Below are 26,044 nucleotides of genomic sequence, written 5' to 3'. Positions count from 1 at the left end.
GGCTGTGTGGACGTCGCGTGCTCCTTTCAGGACTCGTCTCGTCCAACCACACAACTGAACAACGTGCTTGCTTCTTGCCCAACTCTCTTGCTTGGTCCAACTTTGGCGAGCAAGGCGACGAATAGCAGGCTTTGTGCTTCCCTGGATGATCTCTTTTGCAGTACCTTGCGCGCGCGCTTTTATAGCGCCTCCGGCGATCAAGCCGCCGGCCTTTAGGACACGCCCATCGGTCAGCTCGCCTCGGCCCTGATTGGTGGGCACAGGCCCTCTGACCCCAAGCTGAGCACATGTTCAATGGTGGTTTTGGAGGGGATGTAATTGGCAATCGAGGCTTGGCAATGATGAAAGGGGAAAGTGAAAGGAATCTACTCTATTCACTTGGTGCAATGGAGTGTCATCTTAATGGAAGACGAGGCCTTACCCTAATACACATAATAAAGATATAACTATCAACCAGGGGGAAATCTATGATTGGCTGACGCGATTGTTTATGACCTAATTATGGGACGCCCTTTGACCTTTATACATAACTGGAGTAAGGAGGGTCCAGAATAAAGCAATATTTCACAACAATTTACTATACAATACAACACAATAAAAAAAACACAATCCTCATATCCGCAACAATATATATATATTACATGGGAGCGTACACTGGATCAGCACGTTGCTCCGTCCTTGGACGACTCCTCGGCACCATCCCGACATACACCATTGTGTGTGCTACGGAATGAGGTGTTTCTACGGCGGCTGGAGTGCAAATCCTGCCACCAACCTCCTTGAGGGAGGGCCCAGTACCCTGGTACTCATTTTGCCGACCTCGGAAGGATGACAGGGTGGGTCAACCCCACCTCGTATTAATTCAACAGCTGAATGGGATTCGAACTCAGGACCTACGGATCCCAAGCCCGCTGCTCTAACCATTAGGTCCAACACTCGGTATACCACAAAATATCATGAGATTAAATCTGCGGAATTAATCCAGGAATTCCTCTTCTATATTACAAACAAATTACAAAGACAACTTTACAAAGGTCATTACGATGAGCTAACATTGTAAATGGTAACCTTTCCCCATGTTTGACATTGCAAAAATGGCTGCCTTCCTAAATTGCCTAAAACATTTTCTCTGCCATCTCTAATTATAGCGGAATAGGAATTGTTTTGTTGACGTGAAATGCAGTGTGAATGTTTCTATGAAGTTGCTCTCAGAGGGGGCTGCAGAATTCGACTTGCTAATTCTGACCTGCCCTTTAGAGCAATAATATGTCATAATTTCATCGGAAAAGATTACGGAAAGCAGTTGCAAAAGCCTGCCAATAGCTCTGAGAATTCCAGCAAAGCCTTTCCCTTGATGTCTATCGATTGTTCCTGTGGCAATCGTGTATATGAAGGCTTTCCGCATTCCAAATTATCTTCCATATCATGCTATACACCAATATATTATATCATTAGCCATTCTCAAGGGATTGCATTGGATTTTGCCATGATCCGCAAAGCTCAGAAACAATTATTCTGCCCCCGTTCTTGCACCCACACCAATAATGACAACAATTTGATTTCATTCCATGCCTCGCTCTATATAAACCACTTAAACGTCTTCGTTTTGTCTCCATCGGGTCAGCCCGTTTGCCATTGCCATGTGTTTGTTGTGACCTTAGGCTCCATTCCCATATTCCTTGCTGATCTCTCATTTGTTGCTGTTTCTACAATTGATATTGTGACGTATGTGCCTTCTTCTCGGTAAGCCTTCAAAACTCTCTATTTATGACCTACACTAAGAAGAACCTCCTTTAGAGGCCATTTTCCCCACAGAGTAGGGGTTGGCCTTTTTCGGGCACCGTGGTCCGCTTTTTTGAAGCAATGTTTTATGGCCGGATGTGCTTCCTGCCGCCGACCCTGTTCGTCGCCTCTTGTGACACACAGGGAATTACCAGTGAACTGGTACTGAATTTGCCGATCTCGGAAGGATGACAGGCTGAGTTAACCCCCCTGGTGTTAATTCAGTGATGACTGGGATTCAAACCCAGGATCCTAGGATCCCAAGCCGGCACCCTAACCACTAAGGCAACACCAGGCTATGACCAACATTAAGTTGGTGGAATATTGGACCTCCCCATCCCTGCCCTCCATTGCCTAATACAGTATACTACATTCTCGAAAATCAGTGGTGGCACCAATTTTGGCATCACTGTGCAGCATCTGCAGACACCTGTGTCCACTTTGGACATCAAGGGCAGTCGTCATCATACCGACGACCTGGCCAGTCTGCTGCGCCTATGTGTGTCAGACTTCATGTTGCATTTACTGCACCTGCAGCCAACGATGTCCATAGGAATAGAGAGTGGGAGAGGGATAGCACACACCTCTATCACTTCAAACGCTGCACTGTGCAGGTTTTTCCTTTCATTGGGAAGAGATTCATCGAAAGCGACGACTCACACCATCATACTACACACGCAGTTTGCCCACCTTTCATGACCATGGAGTATGTGAATTTTTTGCTGAATAAAGCTGTAAATTAAATTTAATGGATGTTTTTGTGGTGTAATCTCTGCATTAAATATACCTGTGGGGTCACCCGTGGGAATCCCACGTGCATGGAGGTGTATCGTTGTGATCGGTGCAGCCGTCTTTGTGGTACCCGGGACAATAACGTTAGGCGGGAGTCCAAACCTAAAAATGCTGGAGACCAAAACTGAAATTGGAAAAACAATATGGCCTATTTTACTCCAGGGGGTCCCAGGATTACCCACCCAGAATTTCGTTGCGATCGATTCAGCCGTTTTTGCGGTACCTGGGAATGGACAGACGGACAGACAGACGAACGGACATTTGGTGAGTTATAGTCAGATGCATTAATTATATCTTTTTTGGCTGATTAAAAACATTAAAATGTATGAATCACAAGAAGTTAACGAGGCAGGAAATCCCAGGATGTTACTGTATGAAGCATCCATCTCCCTATGGGAGAGGAATAACTCCTGGTGGGGGTCAGCAAATAACTTTCACTTTGTCGTGTGTTCATTGAAAAATGGCAAGTCATCCATCTCCACAGCTGACTTGTCATACCCTATCGCACCACCACCGGGTTCCACTATGTGGTACACATCATAGTTGATGACAAACAAGCATCTACCAAATATTTCGGTTTTATCTATATACTCACAAAAAAAACCAGTTCCACCAGGCTTTCCAAGGGAATTAGTTCCCATTAGAATATGGTATATTTATGGAGTTTGACAGCAATGTCCTTTGAGAGCATAATGGCAAGGACCCGTGGAAATTGGGCGAAATGTAAATTGTGACTTCAAGTCCTCAGTACCCCTTTCTTATTCAAGCCTTCCCGCCAAACCCCAAGTCCTCGACCTTCCCCTCCCGACCCGAAGGCTTCAATCCCGCTTCTGCCCTCCACACTCCTTCAAACCCCCTCCTCCCCACCACAACTCCTCCACCCCCAACAACAGCCCAAACCCCTCCCCCACACCAAACGTCCGCAACCTCCCCCCTCCCCCCCAAAGCAAAAACCTCCCCCTCCCAACTCTATTCATCTTTGCTCTCCCCAGTCCTTCCAAACTTGAATGTCCTGTCCTCCCCCTCCCTCTCACTCATAAATGCAAAACTGCATTCTTACATCAATCACACATTCTTACATCAGATAGATATATAGACAGACAACACCCCCCAAGCCCTCTCTCTCCCGCGGATCTCCCGATGTCTCTGCTCTCAAATGTTGTACTTGTGTGCTTCCCCCCTCTCCCCATCTTGTCTCCTTCCGCTCCCTTTCTTTCATCTCATTTGTCCGTTTGTTTTTTTTGTCATTAATATTAGCTCTTATACGAGCCTCGATCTTGTATACAAAAAACATAAAATACAATTGTTATATGAACGCTTCTCAACACCTGTACACTTACAGCTCCTGATCAATTCTGCTTCAGCTGCACTTATGTCAACATCTTCCATTTACCTGAACTCAGGTTACCAACCTGAAAAAAAACGTGCAGATTCAACAAACATAAGAGGCCTTTATAACCTGGAAATGCCTAGCATATTATTGGTTACTCGTGAGATACCCGTGCTACGCACGGGTGGGAGGCCAGAAGCAAACAGGCAATACAGATACGGCGAATGCTAAAACATGAAACCAATAAATTCCACATTCCTGTAGCACCTAGTCACACGTCAGACATGGACAGCAAGTTCGTGAAGGACTTCCATGAAAAACGTACCCGTTCGCAAACAAACAGGTACGTGTGTTCCATTCCCAGTCAATGGTGAATCTGCATATGGCGATCCGCAAGTTTCACGTTTAGAACGTAAAACCGTCACTGCATTTCATCATTCACTTGAACTCGATATCTTTTTTCATTCCAAACAGCATAACTCCAATCACAAATACACATTAATATAATAAACTTTTAACAACATTCGTGACATAAACAAATATTTAAATCCTGATCTGAAGTTCCGTACGGGTGGGTGAATACAATTACGAATTCAAAATCGTACTTCTATTCACTCAATTCCAATCATCCATTGATACTTTAACAAAACGATTAACACAATTAACGTTTAACGATTAACGATTGAACATTACGATTGAATGACGGTTGTATTTGGATATTATCGAACCCCCGCATTGCCGTAATCTGTCCACTTCCGCATTCACGGCAGGTTCGTAATTCTCATCAAAATCTAAACAGTATTTGTAGAATTTCAATAAAAGCCACATCACTGTTCATATCGGTTAATATTATTCCATCGTGTTTAGAAAACCTGGAAAATTGGAAAATTGGGGAAAAAAAATTGAAAAACAATATAGCCTATTTTACTCCCAGGGATCCCAAGAATACCCACCCAAAATATCGTTGCGATCGGTTCAGCCGTTTTTGCGGTACCTTCGAACGGACGGACGGACATTTGGTGAATTATAGTAAGATGATCTTATTTCATTGCGTTGAATTTTGACGTTTAACTGCTAATATTTTCAGCCAGTGATTTATTTTGAATTTAATACCCAGAAGCAACTTGCCCTGAGGTAAGGTTCACTTAGAGCTTAGCTACTCTTGATATCCGCTTGCGATTGATTGGGAGAGACTGGTAATGAAGGACTCATGGTTGACTGGGATGTGAGGTACCTCCTCTTGAGTTTTCCGCTCCAGGAAAGGAATTGCGGAGCCCTTGTATTAATCACAACGGCACCGCTTAACTTTGCTCTACACAATATAATAATTTTATTTATGATAATGCAATAAAAATAATTGGTCGCAATATAACCATGTTTTACATTTTCTCTCTCGTGTTATTGCATTTTCATGTTTTGCTGGGATCGGGCCTTGGATGTGATGGAAACTCGCCAATATTTGACGGTCGCTTCAATTTGTGCAACAGATTACCTTTGAATAATTTCCTCAGGGTGTTAATAAAATGTGTTTCCTGTGCGACAGTTACGTGACGTTAATGCGAGTGAGACGAGTGAGATGTGAGCATGTGCTGCCCTGTGATAACTAGCAGGAGCTCTTTTGATCAAGTATCATTGTCTCATTACGATCAATGTCCCCCAATAGCTCCTGGCTTTTTGATTGCTTTTCACCTCAGCCGGTCATAATAACAACACTTTTTTATAATAATAATTATAACCAGCAGGCACCCACAGAACGTCCACACAATGTAAAATGTGACCTGACCCTCCTCCTCTCAACCATAAGGCGTCCATCCCTTCCCCATTACAAGCCTTCATACCCGCTCCCCACCCGCCCGACTCCTCAATTTCAGCCCCAATGAGTGTCTTCAACCCCCCAAAGCCTCAACCTTTGCCTCCCATCCTCAAGTCTTCACCTTCCCCCCTGCCAACCCTAAGACATCAATTCCCTCACCATTCCAAGCCTTCAAACACCCTCCCCCACTCACCCCGACTCCTCAACCCCACCCCTACCGAATGTCCTCAACCCCCTCCAACCACCCTTGCTTCCCCAAGGCCTCAACCTCCCCCTCCCAACTCTGTGCTAACCCTCCCCATCAACCCCATGTCCTCACCTTTTAAAAAAAAATGAAGAAGCAATGACAACAAAAATCACTGCCCACTTATACCATGGAAAAAAATATAAAAATGCAAATAAATAATAACCAACAATATTATAAGTATATTATGCTTTAAGATATTTGTGTGCTCTGGAGTCGAAAGCCTTAGTCCCGGATGTTGTTAGGTGACTGACTGGCACCTGGTGGGCTGTTCCACAAGGGTATTATTGCGGGAATATATGAATGATCATACTGAGCAAGTGACCAGTGACCACTCTTCGTCTTGCCAGTAAAATCCTGCACAGCATAGCTTCGAAAGGAGGGACATGCTCCGGTGGACTTTATTGGAGTCCATGATGAAGGTAGCATGGACCTCAGCAGTGCTGGAGCTTCCTATTTGTGTCGTCTGTACATTAGACCCAGACCTGCTATAGTTCTCCTGTGTAGTAGGGGGTCTGTATGCAATTCCTGTGGAGGGGCCTTGAAGATACGTACAGCATGACGTTGCACATCATCCAGCTTCTTAAGATGCATGGTACTTGCAGACATCCATGCGAGAGGAACATACTACAGTGTGTTCCAGACAAGGGCTTTGTACACTTGAGCCCGGCCAGGTGGATCCAAATATGGAGCAATACTACGAAGGACACTCACCCTTTGTCCAGCTCTAATGTCAATGGAGTTCATGTGACACTGGAAGTCCAAGCTCAGGGAGAACCTGACTCCAAGTATATCCAGCTCATTTATTCGCTGTAGGGGTTTGCCACCCATAAAGAGCTCTGGAGGCTGCTCGATAGGTAGTGATCTACAAAGAGACATGATCTTGCATTTCTCATTGGCGAATAGGACATGCCATTTCTTCCCCATTCGTTAATCTTCTGTAAATCCTCCCTCAGATAAATAATGGCATTCTCTTCATCCAACAGAAAGAATATGATATGATCATCGGGATTGAGGAACTTAGGATTACGCAGCTTGTCACACAGATCATTGATCATCATCATCATGTTTACATGAATAGGTACCTATTGTTATATCAGTAATTGGAGTCAATCAGGGGAATTTGTATCATCTAATGCTGCCTCGGATCCAGGGGTGTAGTGGTGCTGGGGCGCACCAGAGCGCTGCGCCGGCACCTCAATTTATCTGAGGTGGATCAGAGCGATGTTACACCAAAATACATGTTATATGCAACACAGACACATATTAATTGCCGAATACAGCATGGTACAAAAGCGAGACAAATTTTCCAACCATTTAATATAGAGTTAGTAAATTATCTTACATTAAAAAAAAGTATTGTCGTGTTCCTGGTGATTAAAATCCTCCAAGGAAACGGATTTCCGAACGAGCTTTAACTCTGAAGCGTTCATTCAAAATATAGTGGAGAATATGCGTGGGGAGAGAGACCGAAGAGCGCTTACCTTCACGGATCCCACCGGCAATCCTCAAACCTGCAATAATTAATTCAACCGACACAGGTTTCAAATGTACAAGAAAATGCTGGCTTTATTAAGAAATTGCCGGTCACAAAGAAAATGCACGATCAATAAACTGTATTTCCTAAATGGAGCGCTCCCAAACAGACCCAAACAGAGACAAAGGACAAAATAACTGAAAATAAATATGTGTTATTTAGTAGGGCACCTAGCTCAAATCGGCTGGTGTATCTCATCAGGAATCGTCAAAGATCGTCAGAGGCCTTGGCAGGAAATGCACGTTCGTTGGCGCGCAGCGCGTAGGCGGGAAAACCCAGGCCTCTGTGCACAGTTCGCTCATCCAGCCACGCTTATTTCGTCGTCCTCGCGTGGGAAACCGCAGCTCTCGGTCCGCGGCTCTTTCTCCTCACGACCACTAGCAAGATGGCCTCCTCACGACCACGAGCAAGATCTCGGAACACGGCCGTTCGCGATGAAGCTTCCTTGCGCAAGAGCAATAGCGACTGTTCACCACCAGTTCCAAAACAAGAAGGGCCAGGAGGACGTCAATGCTGAGAGAGAGAAAATGTCGATGCCGAGAGAGATAAAATTTCGGCACACGACCGTTCGCTTTTAAAGACCAGAACGAGTAGAAAAATCAATTTTGTACGCGCGGCTGTGACGTCACCCATGCCTGCTTCACCAATCCCATAGTCCCTTCTTAACAGTCCTCTGTGCCAATTAAATCCCTGTCCAATCACTGCTCTTTGGGCATGTCTCCACAGAGCTTTTGTGCCTCTGCGCTCACCAAGTCGATGCTATCCACGGTAATGCTTCATGCCTGGTTTCCGGTTGGTTTTTAATTAGTGTGTTTAATGGGTGATTTCTGGCTAGGTGTGCATTGCGGTGTCATAAGGAACAGAGGAATAAATTACAGAGGCAATTACAAACAGGGAATTAATTACCCATAATCCCTCGCTAATTAACAATCCCCACCCCTCTGATGAGGATGGAGATACAAGCTTACCCGACATCCAGTCTACACAAATTCCCTACTTATGATACGTCGATGTTTCTTCTTCTTCACGACAGTCGGAGCACACTAATCTATACACTCAACCTGGACAAAGATATCCATACCCCCTACAAACGTAACAGTATTAACACCCTGGAAGACGTTAAGGCATGGAAACGTTTTGATGCCAACAACCTGTCGAAGTCTGGGTGGATTAGTGATGTGGCTGTTTTTGTGAAAAATGGCTATCATGTTGTATGAGCAAAGGTAGGCCTATAGTTCATTGATGACAGACTCTTGTTGGCAGAGCAGACAAGCATGATGTTATATGTGTTAACATCATCCCTATCTGCTCTGACATATCCTTCAATACTCTCGGATGATTATCCGGCCCCAAAGCTTTATCTTATTTCTTCAACTCCAAGAAAGATGCCAACAAATGTGACAGACAACTAAATAATTAATGCCGGAAGACAGGACCCCAAATTTAACACCAATCTGAGGGATGGCACACCCATTGATGAATCGCCTTGCCCACGAAACACCAGGATGACAGTTTATAGCTTGGTCGGGATTCAAACCAAGGCTAGAGAACTCAGAGGTGAGTGTACGTACTTCTAGGCCATTCTGCCAGCCCTTCCTTACCACATGGTACTTAATAATAATAATAATAATAACTTTTCTTTATTTCTTAACATACTGTACATAGTTTTGTTGAAAAACAGTGGTCAGAGACAAAGTGAACTGACTTTTTCATAAAAGGGGATTCTGACTTGTGAGATTAAGTGTGCGTGTGCTAAGCTTTTGTTTATCATGGAAAAATGTGTGTTTTGTACACCGCTCCTTTCCTATGCCATCTCCAGGCGCTGCATGCCGTCATTGCCGAAAGGGGCCCGGCAATGATCCGCGCTGAAAGGGAGTACTCTGTTTTCACTCCGGTTTCTTTATTGTTTGTTACTTGCGAAAATCGAAGATTTTTCAAGTATATTAGTTGGTCTTGTGCGTTATTCTGTATGTTTGTCTGTCTGTCTGTTTTTTTGCCTGTCTGTCTGTATGTCAGTCACCTACAGGTCACAAATTTCAATCGATCTTCACGAAACTTCACCAAATGGTAGAGATGGTCATAAGCAAGAAGCCTATTGTTTTTGGGGTCAAAAGGTCACAAGGTCAACATAGAGCAAAGGTCAACCCCTTTTTTTCAGATTTCTAAAATGCTCAATTTTCATCTGATTGACTTGAAATTTGAACAGGATTTGCATATCTGGTCACTGAATTCAATCACCAATAATTATATTTAGGTCAACATTGGCAAAATTTCTAAAATCTTCAATTTTTATCCGATTGACTTGAAATTTTAAGAGGATTTGCATATATGGTCACTGAATTCAACCACCAAGTATTTTTGAGGTCAACATAGGCCAAAATGTCAACATAAGCCAAAAGGCCAACATAGGCCAAAAGGTCAACATAGGCCAAATTTCTAAAATCCTCAGTTTTCATCCAATTAACTTGAAATTTTAAGAAGATTTGCATATCTGGACACTGAATTCAACCACCAAGTATTTTTGAGGTCAACATAGGCCAAAAGGTCAACATAGGCCAATTTTCTAAAATCTTCAATTTTTATCCGATTAACTTTAAATTTGAAGAGGATTTGCATATCTGGACACAAAATTCAAACACCAAGTATTTTTGAAGACAACAAGCCAAATTTCTAAAATCCTCAATTTTCATCTGATTAACTTGAAATTTGAAGTGGATTTGCATACCAGGTCACTGAATTCAAGCACCAATTATTTTTGAGGACATCATAGGCCAACAACTTATTTTAGAGATTTCGCAAGTATCATGCAATGCATGACATATTTCTTGTTTGTTTGTTTGTTTGTCCAGGCATTTTGTTTGTCAGAGCCGCACGTAGTTACTTAATTATTAATCAATTAAATAAGTTTTTATTTATTTCCTTTCTCTTCTGGCTTTATCTCAGGCACGAGCTAGGAAGCTGATATTTGGACAGGACAATGACCAAGTGATCTGGCTGTAAAGGGTATTTTTGATTTATTGATTAATCAATTAATCGATTAATTATTTAATTATTCGATTAATGACTTAATTGATTAATTTTTTTAAAGTTACAGATTCGGATGAAACGGTCGGGGGTGGTTTAGGTATTCTATTACACAATTGATTAATTATTTAATTATTTAATGATTATTATTTATTTATTTTCATTATTAATCATTTATATATTTTCTTTCTCATCTGGGCAATATCTCAGGCACCTTTTGAGCTCGGAAGCTGATATTTGGACATGACAGTGACTACGTGATGTGGCTATAAAGGATATTTTTGATTTATTTATTCATCAATTAATCGATTAATTATTTATTGATTAAACAATTGGCACTAGAAGACTGCTCGGATCAAACGTGGGCCAAAAATGCTGGAAGGTTTTGATGATACTAACGGGTATTAATTAGTTTGGGCTTCACAATATCATACGATACAATACAGATTTGTCCCAGATGACATTGCAGGCGTTTTTTTTCATTGCAATGAGCTTCTTAAACTCTTCTCTCTGACCTCCTAAAACAGCTCTCTCCTTCCACAGCTGTTCTTGCTGAGTTATTATCTGACCGGTTTAATATATCAAAGTGCTATGTCCTTTGGTTGTATTTGATTACATGTATTTTATGCCCTGTCTCATCTGTAGAATAAGTCCTACCGTGCATCACTTGGTTCCGTTCCAGCTGAGGAAGCATTGCTTTTGTGCATAATCGCACAAAGTCCAAATAAAATGAATGCTGCATCGGAACCAGGCAGCGTTGTACATAACTCTTCTTTTGTTGTTGCCACCAACATTGGCTGCATTGTCATACACTGAGAGTCAATTTGTGCATAAAGTTTATGTGTACACAAGACACACCCTGCATGGCATCTCCTGGAATCCTTTCTTCTATCAGCTTCCGAAAATATGTGATGAAGCTGAGTCAATGCGCCTATCACCTTCATGTCTCAGACAGGTCATTGGCCTTTCTGTCTTCTACCACCTCCTTTCTTGTCTCGCACCCTCTGCTCTTTCCTTGCTTCATCCTCTCACCCCCCAGGCTTATTTACAGGGTGCAGGGGGTTAGCCAGCAGCCCCATTCTGGTGAAACTCCCAAAATCCAGAACCCTCTTCAAGAACAGAAAATCTAGAACTTCCACTCCTCTATGTCGTTCTTCCATCCATGGCCTCAAGACAGTTGTTCACCACGATCTCAGATAATCCTCCATCAAAAATCATGATATTTTCTACTCCATTCTACCATAATTTACCCTCCCCAATGTCACCTCTTTCTAAATGTCCAGTTTTTCCTTCCTGAGAGTTTGCTTCCTTATTCCATTTTTCAACCCCATGCATCGTCCCCTACTCTTCATTCTTCCCCACATTCCTCATTTTTTCAAGTCTTCCTCTAGTTTGTCCCTCAACACTGCTGTTATTGTGTTGCCCCCCCCCTCTTTCTCCTGTTCCTTTTGTTCTGTTACATCCTGACCCATTCTATGCTTTAGCTCCTCTCCGAGCGTCTACATTGCTCAGATGCAATACTCAGATGAAAGCGATTGTTCAGATGACTGTTTATTCTTTTAACACACAAAATGAGGGTCATGGAGGAGTTCAATGCCAAAGAGTGACTGGTTGACAGGGACTACAGTTAGGGCTGTTTTTTTTTTTTTTTAGGTTTCCAAGATCTATCATTTTGGAAGCTTTGAGAGGACATAATTTGTTTTTCTTCCACCTGTGAAATCACCTGTCTGTGTCACTTATAATTCTTTAAGATGGCATCCCATGCTGCCACTTTTCATGCAGGATTCCATGGAAAGTCGTTGGACCCCACTTTCCAGTTATGTGAATTGTCAACGCGTGCACATAATTTGTATAACCATGAATGTCATCAACAGATACAGTCTGCATCAGGAGAGCTCGTTGGTCAATTTTACAGCACCATGTTGAGATGAAGAATTTAACAATGCTCAAATGAGGAGCGATAGTGAGAGTGTCACCTCCATCGAGGCAATTTGGAGTGACCGCCAATCCGATTGTCAAAGAACATAACTCCGCAGCGGATTGCTGGATGGAACAGACCTGCCTCTCCTGTTCTCTTTCATCGCAGAAAAACTAAGTGTGACAAAAGAGTCCAGGTAGTCATTGGTATGCATGATCCAAGCTCCAGTACATTTGGGGCAAAACGCAGAATGAACGGGCATTTTGAATCCTTGACAAGTGACGAATGATTCATCTTTTTGTAAGAGATGGAGAAAGCACCTAATACTCATTTTACGTTGAATGTCTCGGTGCTTGATTTCAATGGTTGACAGTTAATGATTTCATGGCTGACTTCGACTTGGTTGGTGAAGAATTATGCACAACTTCAAATTGATAAAATTCAGAGTAATTGAGACGGTATTCCAAAGGCTACGCCTATTGATGATATGGACTTGGATGGGATTGGATTAAGGATGCTACAATATTAGAAATGCAAATACAGTATAATTTAGATGTCCATGTAAGAAATGGCCATTGTCCACTATAAACAACAACCGGTGTTTTGCAGACGATTTGTCCATGCTGAACATTGTTCGAGTTCTTGTTGTACCAAATGAGCTTTGTAATGTTCTGGAAAGTTTTGTTCTATTGGACGAGATTGTGTCAATTCAGTCTCTTTTTTATGTGAGGAAGAAACAGAAGAAACACCTTTAGAGGCCATTTTTCCCCGCAGAGCAGGGGTTGGCCTTTTTTGGGCACCGTGGTCCCCTTTTTGAAACAATGTTTTATGGCCGGATGCCCTTCCTGCCGCCAACCCTGTTAGTCGCCTCTTGTGAGACAAAGGGAATTACCAATGAACTGGTACTCAATTTGCGGACCTCGGAAGGATGACAGGCTGAGTCAACCCCCCTGGCGTTAATTCAGCAATCAACCTTGATTCAAATCCAGGATCCTAGGATCCCAAGCCGGCACCCTAACCGCTCAGCCAACACCAGGCTCTTTTTTTCTTTGTTTTGTTGTTTTTTTCGTGTTTTTTCCCCCTTTTTATGTGAGGCCACGTTATAAGTAGATTCGACGTTAAATTCACCTCCCATGTTGCTCAGTAAGCCAGTATATTCAGGTTTTATCTGGTTTTGAACAGCATCCATTCATGCAAGATACACAGTGTGCATTTTTCCTCTTCTTCATTATATTTTTTATTGGAATTTATAAGAATTGATAGAAAAACCAGGAAACATTAATGGAAGCTACTCTTAATGAGAGAACATAATCATTTGTACCAATACGAACGAATAATTGCACTCGTATGACGGCACGATGTGCAAATTTGTTGTGCTTTCATTGTAGATTTCTGGGACATTTTACATTGTTGTCGCAGGAAACTCACCAGAGATGAACACTGCTCGTTTTTAATCGCTTTATAACATTGAGATAATTCTGCACCATGTTCATCATATAGAGAGTCTTGATTATTAATTATCTGGTATATCTCTTTAAAAGAATGAAGGCCTGGAGCTTTAATGTGGTCTTAGCTTTGAATTGTATATGTCCTTCAACAACAACAACAACATGCATTTTAAGGCCATTTTCCCTGCTAGAGCGGGGGTTAGCCTTGCGGTCCCCATGACAATCTTCTCCATTTTGCCCTATTTTCTGCATCTCTCCTTGTTAACCCCCTTGCCCGCATTTCTTCTTCCACCATCTATAGCCACGTTTTTCTCGGTCTTCCCCATCCTCTACTTCCTTCTACATTCATTTCCATCACTCTTCTCAACCAGTCACTTTCATCCTTCCTCAACACATGACCAAACCATCTCAACCTGTTCCTCTTCACAGCATCAATCACAGGCTCTATTCCCATCATCTTTCGCAATTCATCATTTGTCTTCCTCTCTCTCAACGATACTCCACACATCCGTCGAACCATTCGCATTTCCACCCTTTCCAACCTTCGTTGCTGCTCTACGTTCATTACCCATGTCTCGCTCCCATAAATCATAACACTTCTCACACATGCAGCATACACCTTTCCCTTCAGCTTCAACGACACTCCCCTCATCATCAGCACGCCACTCAGTTCCCGAAACTTCCTCCATGCACATCTCACTCTAGCAACCGTTTCCGAGTCTGATCCACCTTCTCCATTCAGCATGTCTCCGAGATAGCAAAATGTTTTCACACCTTCCAGCTTCACGCCGTCTCCAAGATCCAACTCAACATTTCCTCCATCTGCAGCTCCCTCTGTGCACACCTTACACTTGAATGTAGCTGCCACACTGGTTAATGACCCTCTCAGCCCACTACATTTTTGATGAACCCACTCAGCGCACATTGTACATTGAATGGAGTTCACTCCGACACCCTTCCTGCACACAGCACACGGCCACTTCCCAGTTCTTTCCACCTCACCACATGCTTTACCACTTGCCATCACCTTCGTCTTTCCGATATTCACCTTCAGACCTTTTGTCTCCTTTACATTTACCACATTTCAAAATGTGCATTTAGCATTTCTTTTCATGTCCCTCTCCATCGCAGCTAACACAACAACATTGGGGCAACGTCAAAAAAACAAATTTGGGCCAATGTAATTTTGGCCTGGCGGGCCATCGGTGAGTAGACGTTGGAATAGAGTGCTGGCTCATTGTTGGAATGGAGCATTGGCCCAACATTTGGCCTACATTATGCTGACGTTGAAAGGAAGCGTTTGCCCAATGCTGGGCCATCGTTAATCAGACATTGTAAGGAGCGTTGGCCCTATGTTGGGCCAAAGTTCATCAGACGTTGGAGGGAGCATTGGCCCAAAGTTGTTGTGTTGGCTGGGTTAATTCACTCGCAGTGCTGGCAAGATGGCCTACTATGGCAGGGTGACACAGGATGGCAGGATGGCAGGATGGCAGGGTGGCAGAGTGGCAGTGTGGCCTACTATGGCAGGATAACATAGGATGGCAGGGTGGCAGGATGGCAGGATGACACAGGATGGCAGGATGGTAGGATGGCAGGATGGCAGGGTGGCACGATGACACAGGATGGCAGGATGGCAGGATGGCAGGGTGGCAGGATGGCAGGATGGCAGGGTGGCCTCCTATGGCAGGATAACATAGGATGGCAGGGTGGTAGGATGGCAGTAGGGCAGGGTGGCAGGATGGCAGTGTGGCAGGATGGCAATGTGGCAGGGTGGCTGGATGGCAGGGTGGCAGGGTGGTAGGATGGCAGGATGGTAGGATGGCAGGATAGCAGGATGATAGGGTGGCAGGATGGCAGAATGGGAGGGTAGCCTACTGTAGCAGGATAACATAGGATGGCAGGGTGGTAGGATGGCAGGGTGGCAGGGTGGCTTACTATGGCAGGATAACATAGGATGGCAGGATGGCAGGGTGGTAGGATTGCAGGATGGTGGGATGGCAGGATGGCAGGGTGGTAGGATGGCAGGGTGGCCTACTATGGCAGGATAACATAGGATGGCAGGGTGGTATGATGGCAGGGTGGCAGGATGGCAGGGTGGCCTACTATGGCAGGATAACATAGGATGGCAGGATGGCAGGATTGTAGGATGGCAGGATGGCAGGGTGGTAGGATGGCAGGATGGCAGGATGGCAGGGTGGCCGACAATGGCAGGATAACATAGGATGGCAGGATGGCAGGGTGGCAGGATGGCAGGATGACACAGGATGGCAGGATGGCCTATTATGGCAGGATAACATAGGATGGCAGGGTGGCAGGATGACACAGGATGGTAGGATGGCAGGGTGGCAGGATGGCCTACTATGGCAGGATAACATAGGATGGCAGGATGGCAGGGTGGCAGGATGGCAGGATGACACAGGATGGTAGGATGGCAGGGTGGCAAGGTGGCCTACTGTGGCAGGATAACATAGGATGGCAGGGTGGCAGTGTGGCAGTGTGGCAGTATGGCAGGGTGGCAGGATGGCAGGGTGGCAGGGTGGCAGTAGGGCAGGGTGGCAGGGTGGCAGGATGGCAGTAGGGCAGGATGGCAGGGCGGCCTACTATGGCAGGATAACACAGGATGGCAGTATGGCAGGGTGGCAGTAGGGCAGAGTGCAGGATGGCAGGGTGGCAGTAGTACATACGCTCCCCTCTAAGCTGTCCCGCCTGGGTCCAAATCCCGACCCGGCTATGAACTGTCAGCTCGGTTTTTAAAGGCAGGGTGATTCATCAATGTGTGTGACGTCCCTCGGATGGACGTTAAACTGGGTGTCATCTGCCGGCATTGGTTTGGTGGACGTTAAAGACTCCTTCGTGTCCTTCGCGAAAAGTCGTCAATACATTGCTGGTACCACAAACAAATTACAAATTCCTGCCCGAACCGACAGAGGGCATTGCATTAGCGGCACAGACGCTTCCTCAGTCAATGATGCTACCACAAAGCTTCATCCTGTATACTAATGAAGAAGAAGATTAAACAATGGGCGGTGTGGCAGCAACAGAATCATCGGCAATTTATATTACAACCTTTCACTTGGGATTCTAACACGAGGTTATAAATGTATAACATGTCGTGTTTTTCTGTTTGATGGTTTGCACACTACAAAAATAATCCAATAAATTGCGCACCTGGGGTTGCTTTCAATACGGTCCTTTCTGGTTTTTGCATGAACACATGTAGTCTAGTAGGAAGACTAGGTCCCTCTGCACCCCCCGGAGATATACTTCTAATCAGTGTTTCTAGATTGGAAAAAATGTGTAGAAAATGACTAGCTATGGCCCCAAGCTGAAAAAATGTCCCACATACCATTTTTATTCAAATTACTGCTGCAAATTTTATGCAAAATTATGCAAATTTTATGCAAATTTTTGATGAGGAGTAGAGTTGAGGGGTCTTTGAGGGCTTCATCGAGGTGCTCTCGGTTGCAAGACTGGGTCATTCTGAGAAGCACAGCAGGGTCAGAGATCATGATGTTCTCCTCCTCAGTGAATCTCTCCATCAACAGCCTCTCCATTGCCTCACACACTGTTTTGAGGCAAAAGAGGGACTTTGCGTAGGCCTTTCCACTGAGAACACCTTTGAGAGATCCACTTGTTACTAGTTGTGCCTCAAAGAGAATCTCTGCATATCCAGAACCACGCATCTTGTGTCCAGTGAGCATCCCGATGTAGTTCATGGATGTGTGGAAGGGTCCAATCGTTACTACATGACTAGCAAATTCATTTGGCCAGCGCCAGATGATGGGAAGGGCTTTCATGCAGACACCCAGATCAAATGTATTCAGGACCCATCTCTGACCCACCTCAGCAGTTGCTGCCTCGGAACGCTTCAGTAGCTCACGAACAACTGCGTTGTCTGTGATCGGTCTGTGCCTGGTGCCTGCATGGCATGGCAATGGCCTGCAGCCTGTGCCTGGGCTAGGGGGTTTCACCTCTGCAACTGGTTCTCCCCCACCCAGCAAATCAACAGTCGACTACTGCACGCCTATCCACCAACCGATCACAGACAACGCAGTTGTTCGTGAGCTACTGAAGCGTTCCGAGGCAGCAACTGCTGAGGTGGGTCAGAGATGGGTCCTGAATACATTTGATCTGGGTGTCTGCATGAAAGCCCTTCCCATCATCTGGCGCTGGCCAAATGAATTTGCTAGTCATGTAGTAACGATTGGACCCTTCCACACATCCATGAACTACATCGGGATGCTCACTGGACACAAGATGCGTGGTTCTGGATATGCAGAGATTCTCTTTGAGGCACAACTAGTAACAAGTGGATCTCTCAAAGGTGTTCTCAGTGGAAAGGCCTACGCAAAGTCCCTCTTTTGCCTCAAAACAGTGTGTGAGGCAATGGAGAGGCTGTTGATGGAGAGATTCACTGAGGAGGAGAACATCATGATCTCTGACCCTGCTGTGCTTCTCAGAATGACCCAGTCTTGCAACCGAGAGCACCTCGATGAAGCCCTCAAAGACCCCTCAACTCTACTCCTCATCAAAAATTTGCATAAAATTTGCATAATTTTGCATAAAATTTGCAGCAGTAATTTGCATAAAAATGGTATGTGGGACATTTTTTCAGCTTGGGGCCATAGCTAGTCATTTTCTACACATTTTTTCCAATCTAGAAACACTGATTAGAAGTATATCTCCGGGGGGTGCAGGGGGACCTAGTCTTCCTACTAGACTAATGAATGTCAAGTGTACCTCTTTGGTATGGCAGATAGGTGCAGGAATTGTGCCTTTGATGATACAAGCATGGCATTTGGCACACAGTTAGAGTATGTCCTAAGAAAGATATTTGGCTGTAGGGCCATCGAAGATTTGTCCTTTTTTGAAAAATGGCCGCCATTGTTGTCACAGGACAAATCTGCGATGGCCCTACAGCCAAATATCTTCCTTAGCGCATGCTCTAACTGTGTGCCAACTCTGGTGCTTGTATCATAAAAGTCACAATTCTCCCAAATATTTCACCTATCTGCTGAACTACTCGAGCTTCTTCAGTTACAAAGGTTACGTCACAGTAACATTACATTATGTATGCTGTGTTAAACAACCTGACACTATTATTACTCATCTTATTGAAATTACTAGGGCATGCCCGTACTATATCTATATCTAAAATTATATCCCCCCCCTCTATTTACATGCAATGGTTTGGTCCAAAGCGAACGGCTTGCGAGTACGGTGACAATCCCCCCCCCCCTCTATTTACATGAAATGGTTTGGTCCAAAGCGAACGGCTTGCGAGTACGGTGACAATCCCCCCCCTCTATTTACATGAAATGGTTTGGTCCAAAGCGAACGGCTTGCGAGTACGGTGACAATCCCCCCCCTCTATTTACATGAAATGGTTTGGTCCAAAGCTAACGGCTTGCGGAGTTTGGTAAAGAAATCGCCATATCGTGCACAAACGCGCAGGAAAGCGAAAGAATCGCAAATTAGTTTTAATTAGTTTTAAAACATAGTTTAACGCCCGAGCGAGTTTAACGCAATCGCAAATCGCATCGCAAAGCGAAAGAATCGCAAATTAGTTTTAATTAGTTTTAAAACATAGTTTAACGCCAACATAGCGCCAACATAGTTTGCCGACGGGAAATAAATGAATACGCTCTCAAATGTGCCGTCCGAGGCAGAGTCTGTTCGCCACGTTCGGCACACGTGATAGCTCGCTGCTCTCTGATTGGTTGAATCGTTTTTTGGACATAGCTCGGTAACTACTTCTCCGATTAATTTCAAACCTTGAAAAGGCACATCCTCGGGTCCCCAGCAATATACCTGGCAAGTTTCAAGTATATCGGACCGGTAGTTGTCGAGAAACAGCGGTCGCATACAGACACACACACACACACACACAGAGATTGCTGGAATTATTATTGAAATTATAATTGCAGGTGAAAAAGATGACAATTCGAACGTTTAAGTTACGTACTTATTTAATCATGTTTGTGTACATGTGTGTGCAGGCTGACGGGTTTCCAGCTTCCTGCATCGATAACGAGCACAGGGCCAATGTTGAGCTTGCAGTTGACAAGCGACTTTGCTGTCAGCGCACAGGGATTCCGACTGGAGTACACAGGTAGGTTTCATGCCAGCTTCACAGGAGCCCGCTATTAAAAATACGAATTAAAAATAATATGTGCTGGACTATCTGTGCAAATACAACTGATGATATAAAAATTAATTATATCCAGGAATGAGTCAAATGTTGAAAAAAAAAATACTTCCAGTGTGAAGTACAGGGACATCTCTACATTTCCTTTCTCGTATGCCAATTATCATAACTTGTGTGGTAAATGAAATGGTTCTTCTTTTCTTACCATAAAAGACAATGCTGTAAATGCCATAACACATACAGAGGTTTCTCACTGACGTAACGTGGTCATGTCACCACCTGTTGGTCCGCCATTTTGTCGGTCATCCAGATGATAAACGATGCAGATCTGGATCGGGATCACTCAAAATGGCGAGAAATAACTGCATCTGGAAGTGGCTCTAGCTTATCTAATGTTGTTGGTCGTTTAGATAAACAGAGCAGGCACCCGTATATCCAGAAATTAGAAGTCTCTGAGGTCACAGACCCCTACAGCTGGCAGGAAACTGGCTGACCCCCCATGGAGAAGCATGCTAAAATGAGGGGCAGCTACTGCATACATACATACATATACCGTACATACACACATACATGCACACAAACATACATATATACACATACATACACACAAACATACATATACACATACATAACACATACACACATTATACATACACACATACATACATTATATATACATACATATACATACATACAAACATACATACATACATATACACGAATACATATGTATGTACATACACATATGCATACACACATACATACACATACATATATACATATACACACATACATACACACATACATACATGCACACATACACAAATACATATATATATACTAGCCAAAAGCACCCGGCATTGCCCGTGTTCTTTTTGAATGAATTTACTACTACTAGGACGTGCCCGTACGTGGGTGCCCGTACGTGCGTGCAAAAAAGCATGCGTGCAAACAACAACAAAAAAAAACTTTGAAACCACGTGGCAGTAACGACCACAGAACCCCCCCCCTCTATTTACATGAAATGGTTTGGTCCATTCGCAACGACCACAGAACCCCCCCCTCTATTTACATGAAATGGTTTGGTCCATTCGCAAAGCCAAAGCGAACGGCGAACGGCTAAATCGCCATAGCTCGGTAACTACTTCTCCGATTAATATGAAACCTTGAAAAGGCACATCCTCAGGTCCCCAGCAATATACCTGGCAAGTTTCAAGTATATCGGACCCGTGGTTGTCGAGAAACAGCGGTCACAGACAAACACACAGACATACACACAGACAAACACACAGACATACACACAGACAAACACACAGACATACACACACACACACACAGAGAGATTACTGGAATTATAGATAGACTAGGGCATGCCCGTACTATATATATATCTAAAATTATATCCCCCCCCTCTATTTACATGAAATGGTTTGGTCCATTCGCAAAGCCAAAGCGAACGGCTTGCGAGTACGGTGACAATCCCCCCCCCTCTATTTACATGAAATGGTTTGGTCCAAAGCGAACGGCTTGCGAGTACGGTGACAATCCCCCCCCTCTATTTACATGAAATGGTTTGGTCCAAAGCGAACGGCTTGCGAGTACGGTGACAATCCCCCCCCCTCTATTTACATGAAATGGTTTGGTCCAAAGCGAACGGCTTGCGGAGTTTGGTAAAGAAATCGCCATAGCTCGGTAACTACTTGTCCGATTAATATGAAAGCTTGAAAAGGCACATCCTCAGGTCCCCAGCAATATACCTGGCAAGTTTCAAGTATATCGGACCCGTGGTTGTCGAGAAACAGCGGTCACAGACAAACACACAGACACACAGACATTCACACAGAGATTACTGGAATTATAGATAGACTAGGACGTGCCCGTACGTGGGTGCCCGTACGTGCGTGCAAAAAAGCGTGCGTGCAAACAACAACAACAAAAAAAAACTTTGAAACCACGTGGCAGTAACGACCACAGAACCCCCCCCCTCTATTTACATGAAATGGTTTGGTCCATTCGCAACGACCACAGAACCCCCCCCCCCCTCTATTTACATGAAATGGTTTGGTCCATTCGCAAAGCCAAAGCGAACGGCGAACGGCTAAATCGCCATAGCTCGGTAACTACTTCTCCGATTAATTTCAAACCTTGAAAAGGCACATCCTCGGGTCCCCAGCAATATACCTGGCAAGTTTCAAGTATATCGGACCGGTAGTTGTCGAGAAACAGCGGTCACAGACAAACACACAGACACACAGACATTCACACAGAGATTACTGGAATTATAGATAGACTAGGGCATGCCCGTACTATATCTATATCTAAAATTATATCCCCCCCTCTATTTCCATGAAATGTTTTGGTTCATTCGCAACGCCAAAGCGAACGGCGAACGCTTTACATGAAATGGTTTGGTGCATGAAATGTTTTGGTCCATTCGCAACGCCAAAGCGAACGGCGAACGGCTTGCGAGTACAGTGACAATCCCCCCGGGGTTTTTATTAGTTTTAAAACATAGTTTAACGCCAACATAGCGCCAACATAGTTTGCAAACGTGAAATAAATGAATACGCTCTCAAATGTGCCATCCGAGGCAGAGTGTGTCCGCCACGTTCGGCACACGCGATAGCTCGCTGCTCTCTGATTGGTTGAATCGTTTTTTGGACATAGCTCGGTAAGTAATTGTCCGATTAATATGAAACCTTGAAAAGGCACATCCTCGGGTCCCCAGCAATATACCTGGCAAGTTTAAAGTATATCGGACCCGTGGTTGTCGAGAAACAGCGGTCACAGACAAACAAACGTACAAACGTACAAACAAACACACAGAGATTACTGGAATTATAGATAGACTAGGGCATGCCCGTACTATATCTATATCTAAAATTATATCCCCCCCCTCTATTTACATGAAATGGTTTGGTCCATGAAATGTTTTGGTTCATTCGCAACGCCAAAGCGAACGGCGAACGCTTTACATGAAATGGTTTGGTGCATGAAATGTTTTGGTTCATTCGCAACGCCAAAGCGAACGGCGAACGGCTTGCGAGTACAGTGACAATCCCCCCGGGGTTTTTATTAGTTTTAAAACATAGTTTAACGCCAACATAGCGCCAACATAGTTTGCAAACGTGAAATAAATGAATACGCTCTCAAATGTGCCATCCGAGGCAGAGTGTGTCCGCCACGTTCGGCACACGCGATAGCTCGCTGCTCTCTGATTGGTTGAATCGTTTTTTGGACATAGCTCGGTAAGTAATTGTCCGATTAATATGAAACCTTGAAAAGGCACATCCTCGGGTCCCCAGCAATATACCTGGCAAGTTTCAAGTATATCGGACCCGTGGTTGTCGAGAAACAGCGGTCACAGACAAACGTACAAACGTACACAAACAAACAAACACACAGAGATTACTGGAATTATAGATAGATAATGCAGCTTTTACTCGCGGGCGAAGAAGATTGACTACAATAATTCAGCTCAGCTTTTAATTGCGAAATGGGCCCAGCCCGGCCGATGCGACCTCGACCGGCCTCACCACCTAGCCTATAACCTTCCCGGGGCCCGTCCCGACATTTTTAGTTCTTTGTGAATGAATTTACTACTATAATTCAGCTTTTACTCACGGCCGTAGAAGATTGACTACTATAATTCAGCTCAGCTTTTAATTGTGAAATGGGCCCAGCCCAGCCGAGGCGGCCTCGACTGGCCTCGCCACCTAGCCTATAACCTCCCGGGGCCCGTCCCGACATTTTTTGTATTGGAGGTTTCTTCCTATCTTTCACCGTTCAAGAGATTAGCTTGCGCAGACAAACAAACAAACAAAAACTTTCTTTTATATACAGTCACATGAAAAAGTAAGTACACCCCATGTAAAGTTTTGCATTTTTCAAGATATTTCAACATACAGCTATTTGATCTTCATTTCAACAATATTAACAGATAAAGGTGATATAATACAACAAATTATCATGAAACATTTACATTTTGTAGTCCATTGTATAATTTAAATAAACATAAATGCAAATTTCGCATGTGGAAAAAGTAAGTACACCCCTACATTTTTCACTACTTCAAATACCTAAAATTAGAATCAGGTGCACCAGCTCAGGTGCAAATGATTAGAACATCGTTAGAGAGGATCTTGGAGGAACCTGTCTTATTTATATCTCAGACATTTAGTTTGGTTTGCTCTTTGTTGTTGAAGTGTGCGGCGTCACCATGCCTAGATCAAAAAATCTCTCTGAGGCCTTCAGAAAGAAGGTTATAGATGCCTATGAGTCTGGGAAGGGATTTAAAAAGATCTCCAAACAATTTGAAATCAATCATTCGACACCCTGGAAAATCATCTACAAGTGGAGAAGATTCCAAACAACTACCAACTTGTTCAGGCCAGGCCGCCCCAGCAAGTTCAGCCTGAGAGCAGACCACAAGATGCTGAAAGAAGTCTCTAAGAACCCCAGAATGTCATCACAGGACCCACAGGTAGCTTTTGCCACTGTTGATGTCAAAGTGCACGAGTCTACCATTAGAAAGAGGCTCCACAAATTTGATCTACATAGGAGGTGTGCCAGGAGGAAAGCTTTGCTGTCCAGAAAGAACATCAGGGCAAGACTACAGTTTGCCAATGAAGACCTAGGCAAAGACCAGCACTTCTGGAACAATGTGCTCTGGACAGATGAGTCAAAGGTAGAGCTATTTGGCCACAGTACCAGAAGACATGTTTGGTGAAAACCAAAGGCAGCATTTGACCACAAGAACCTGATACCAACTGTAAAGCATGGTGGTGGAAATATTATGGTTTGGGGCAGCTTTGCTGCATCAGGGCCTGGGCAGATCACCATCATAGAATCCACTATGAATTCTTCATTGTACCAGAGGGTGCTTGAGGATAATGTGAGGCCATCTGTCGGAAAGTTGAAGCTCAACCGAAGGTGGACCTTGCAACATGACAATGACCCTAAACATACCAGTAAATCCACCAAGGAATGGCTGAAAAGAAAGAAATGGAGGGTTCTGGAATGGCCAAGTCAAAGCCCGGATCTAAATCCCATCGAGATGTTGTGGGGGGATTTGAAACGTGCTGTGCATGCAAGAAAAGAAACCCCTCAAACATCGCACCGCTGAAATAATTCTGCATGGCGGAGTGGGCAAAAATTTCTCACAGTCGATGTCAGAGACTGGTAGACAGTTATGAGAAACGCTACTTGAGGTTGTTTCTGCCAAAGGGGGCAATACCACATATTAGAGCCAATGGTGTACTTACTTTTTCCACATGCGAAATTTGCATTTATGTTTATTTAAATTATACAATGGACTACAAAATGTAAATGTTTCATGATATCTATATATATAAAACACAGTTTGTGTGTGTGTGTGTGTGTGTGTGTGTGTGTGTGTGTGTGTGTGTGTGTGTGTGTGTGTGTGTGTAATGTTACCGATAGACTCCGAAACGGAGAGGCTCACGTGCTTGATATTTGGCATAGACATGGCCATTGAGCCTGGGACGAACATGGCTGAGACCATATTTGACGAGATCCATATTTTTTATTCATATTTACCTCAGCGCATTTCAGCGAAGTACCCGCTAATCTCAGCCAGTGCGAGCAGCTCGCTGATTCGCTCAGAGCGATCACGTGATGTTCCGTCACGTCACACGTCACATGTTTGCACGTAATTCAGGGCGAAAAGCCATTGCGTTTTTTCACCTTTATGCCACCGTGTTTTGTGTCGATTTTGTGCGATATGAATTAAATTGTAATTCATATTTCGTGTTTACGAATTCGAATACGAAGGATTTCCCCTTTCCCCTTTCGATTTCGAATACGAATCGAATACGAGCTTGAGTCGAGAGGGCGAATGTACGGGTCTCCCCTCCCCCACCCGGCAATGCCGGGTACTTCTGCTAGGATCACGTGATGTTCCAACTTTGCCGCCATAATCTCACAGTTATGCGTTCGCACGTAATTCAGTTTTTTCACATTTCAGCGAGGAACATTGCCATTCACAC

General features: G+C 44.1%; 1 protein-coding gene across 1 annotated transcript in view; it reads left to right on the top strand.

The window, feature by feature from the left end:
- LOC137436088 (CUB and sushi domain-containing protein 3-like) overlaps positions 1 to 26,044 on the top strand; it is a 1,358,203-nt gene that overhangs the window by 206,797 nt on the left and 1,125,362 nt on the right. The window contains exon 3 of the mRNA XM_078786463.1: positions 19,888 to 20,000. Within this exon, the coding sequence (XP_078642589.1) occupies positions 19,888 to 20,000 (113 nt within the window). The remainder of the gene's footprint in view (positions 1 to 19,887; positions 20,001 to 26,044) is intronic.

Source organism: Myxine glutinosa, chromosome 11, assembly GCF_964187855.1.
Source record: "Myxine glutinosa chromosome 11, kmMyxGlut1.1, whole genome shotgun sequence".
NCBI lineage: Eukaryota > Metazoa > Chordata > Myxini > Myxiniformes > Myxinidae > Myxine > Myxine glutinosa.
The sequence above is the reverse complement of the archived record's forward strand: the minus strand, read 5'-3'. Positions and strand labels throughout refer to the sequence as shown.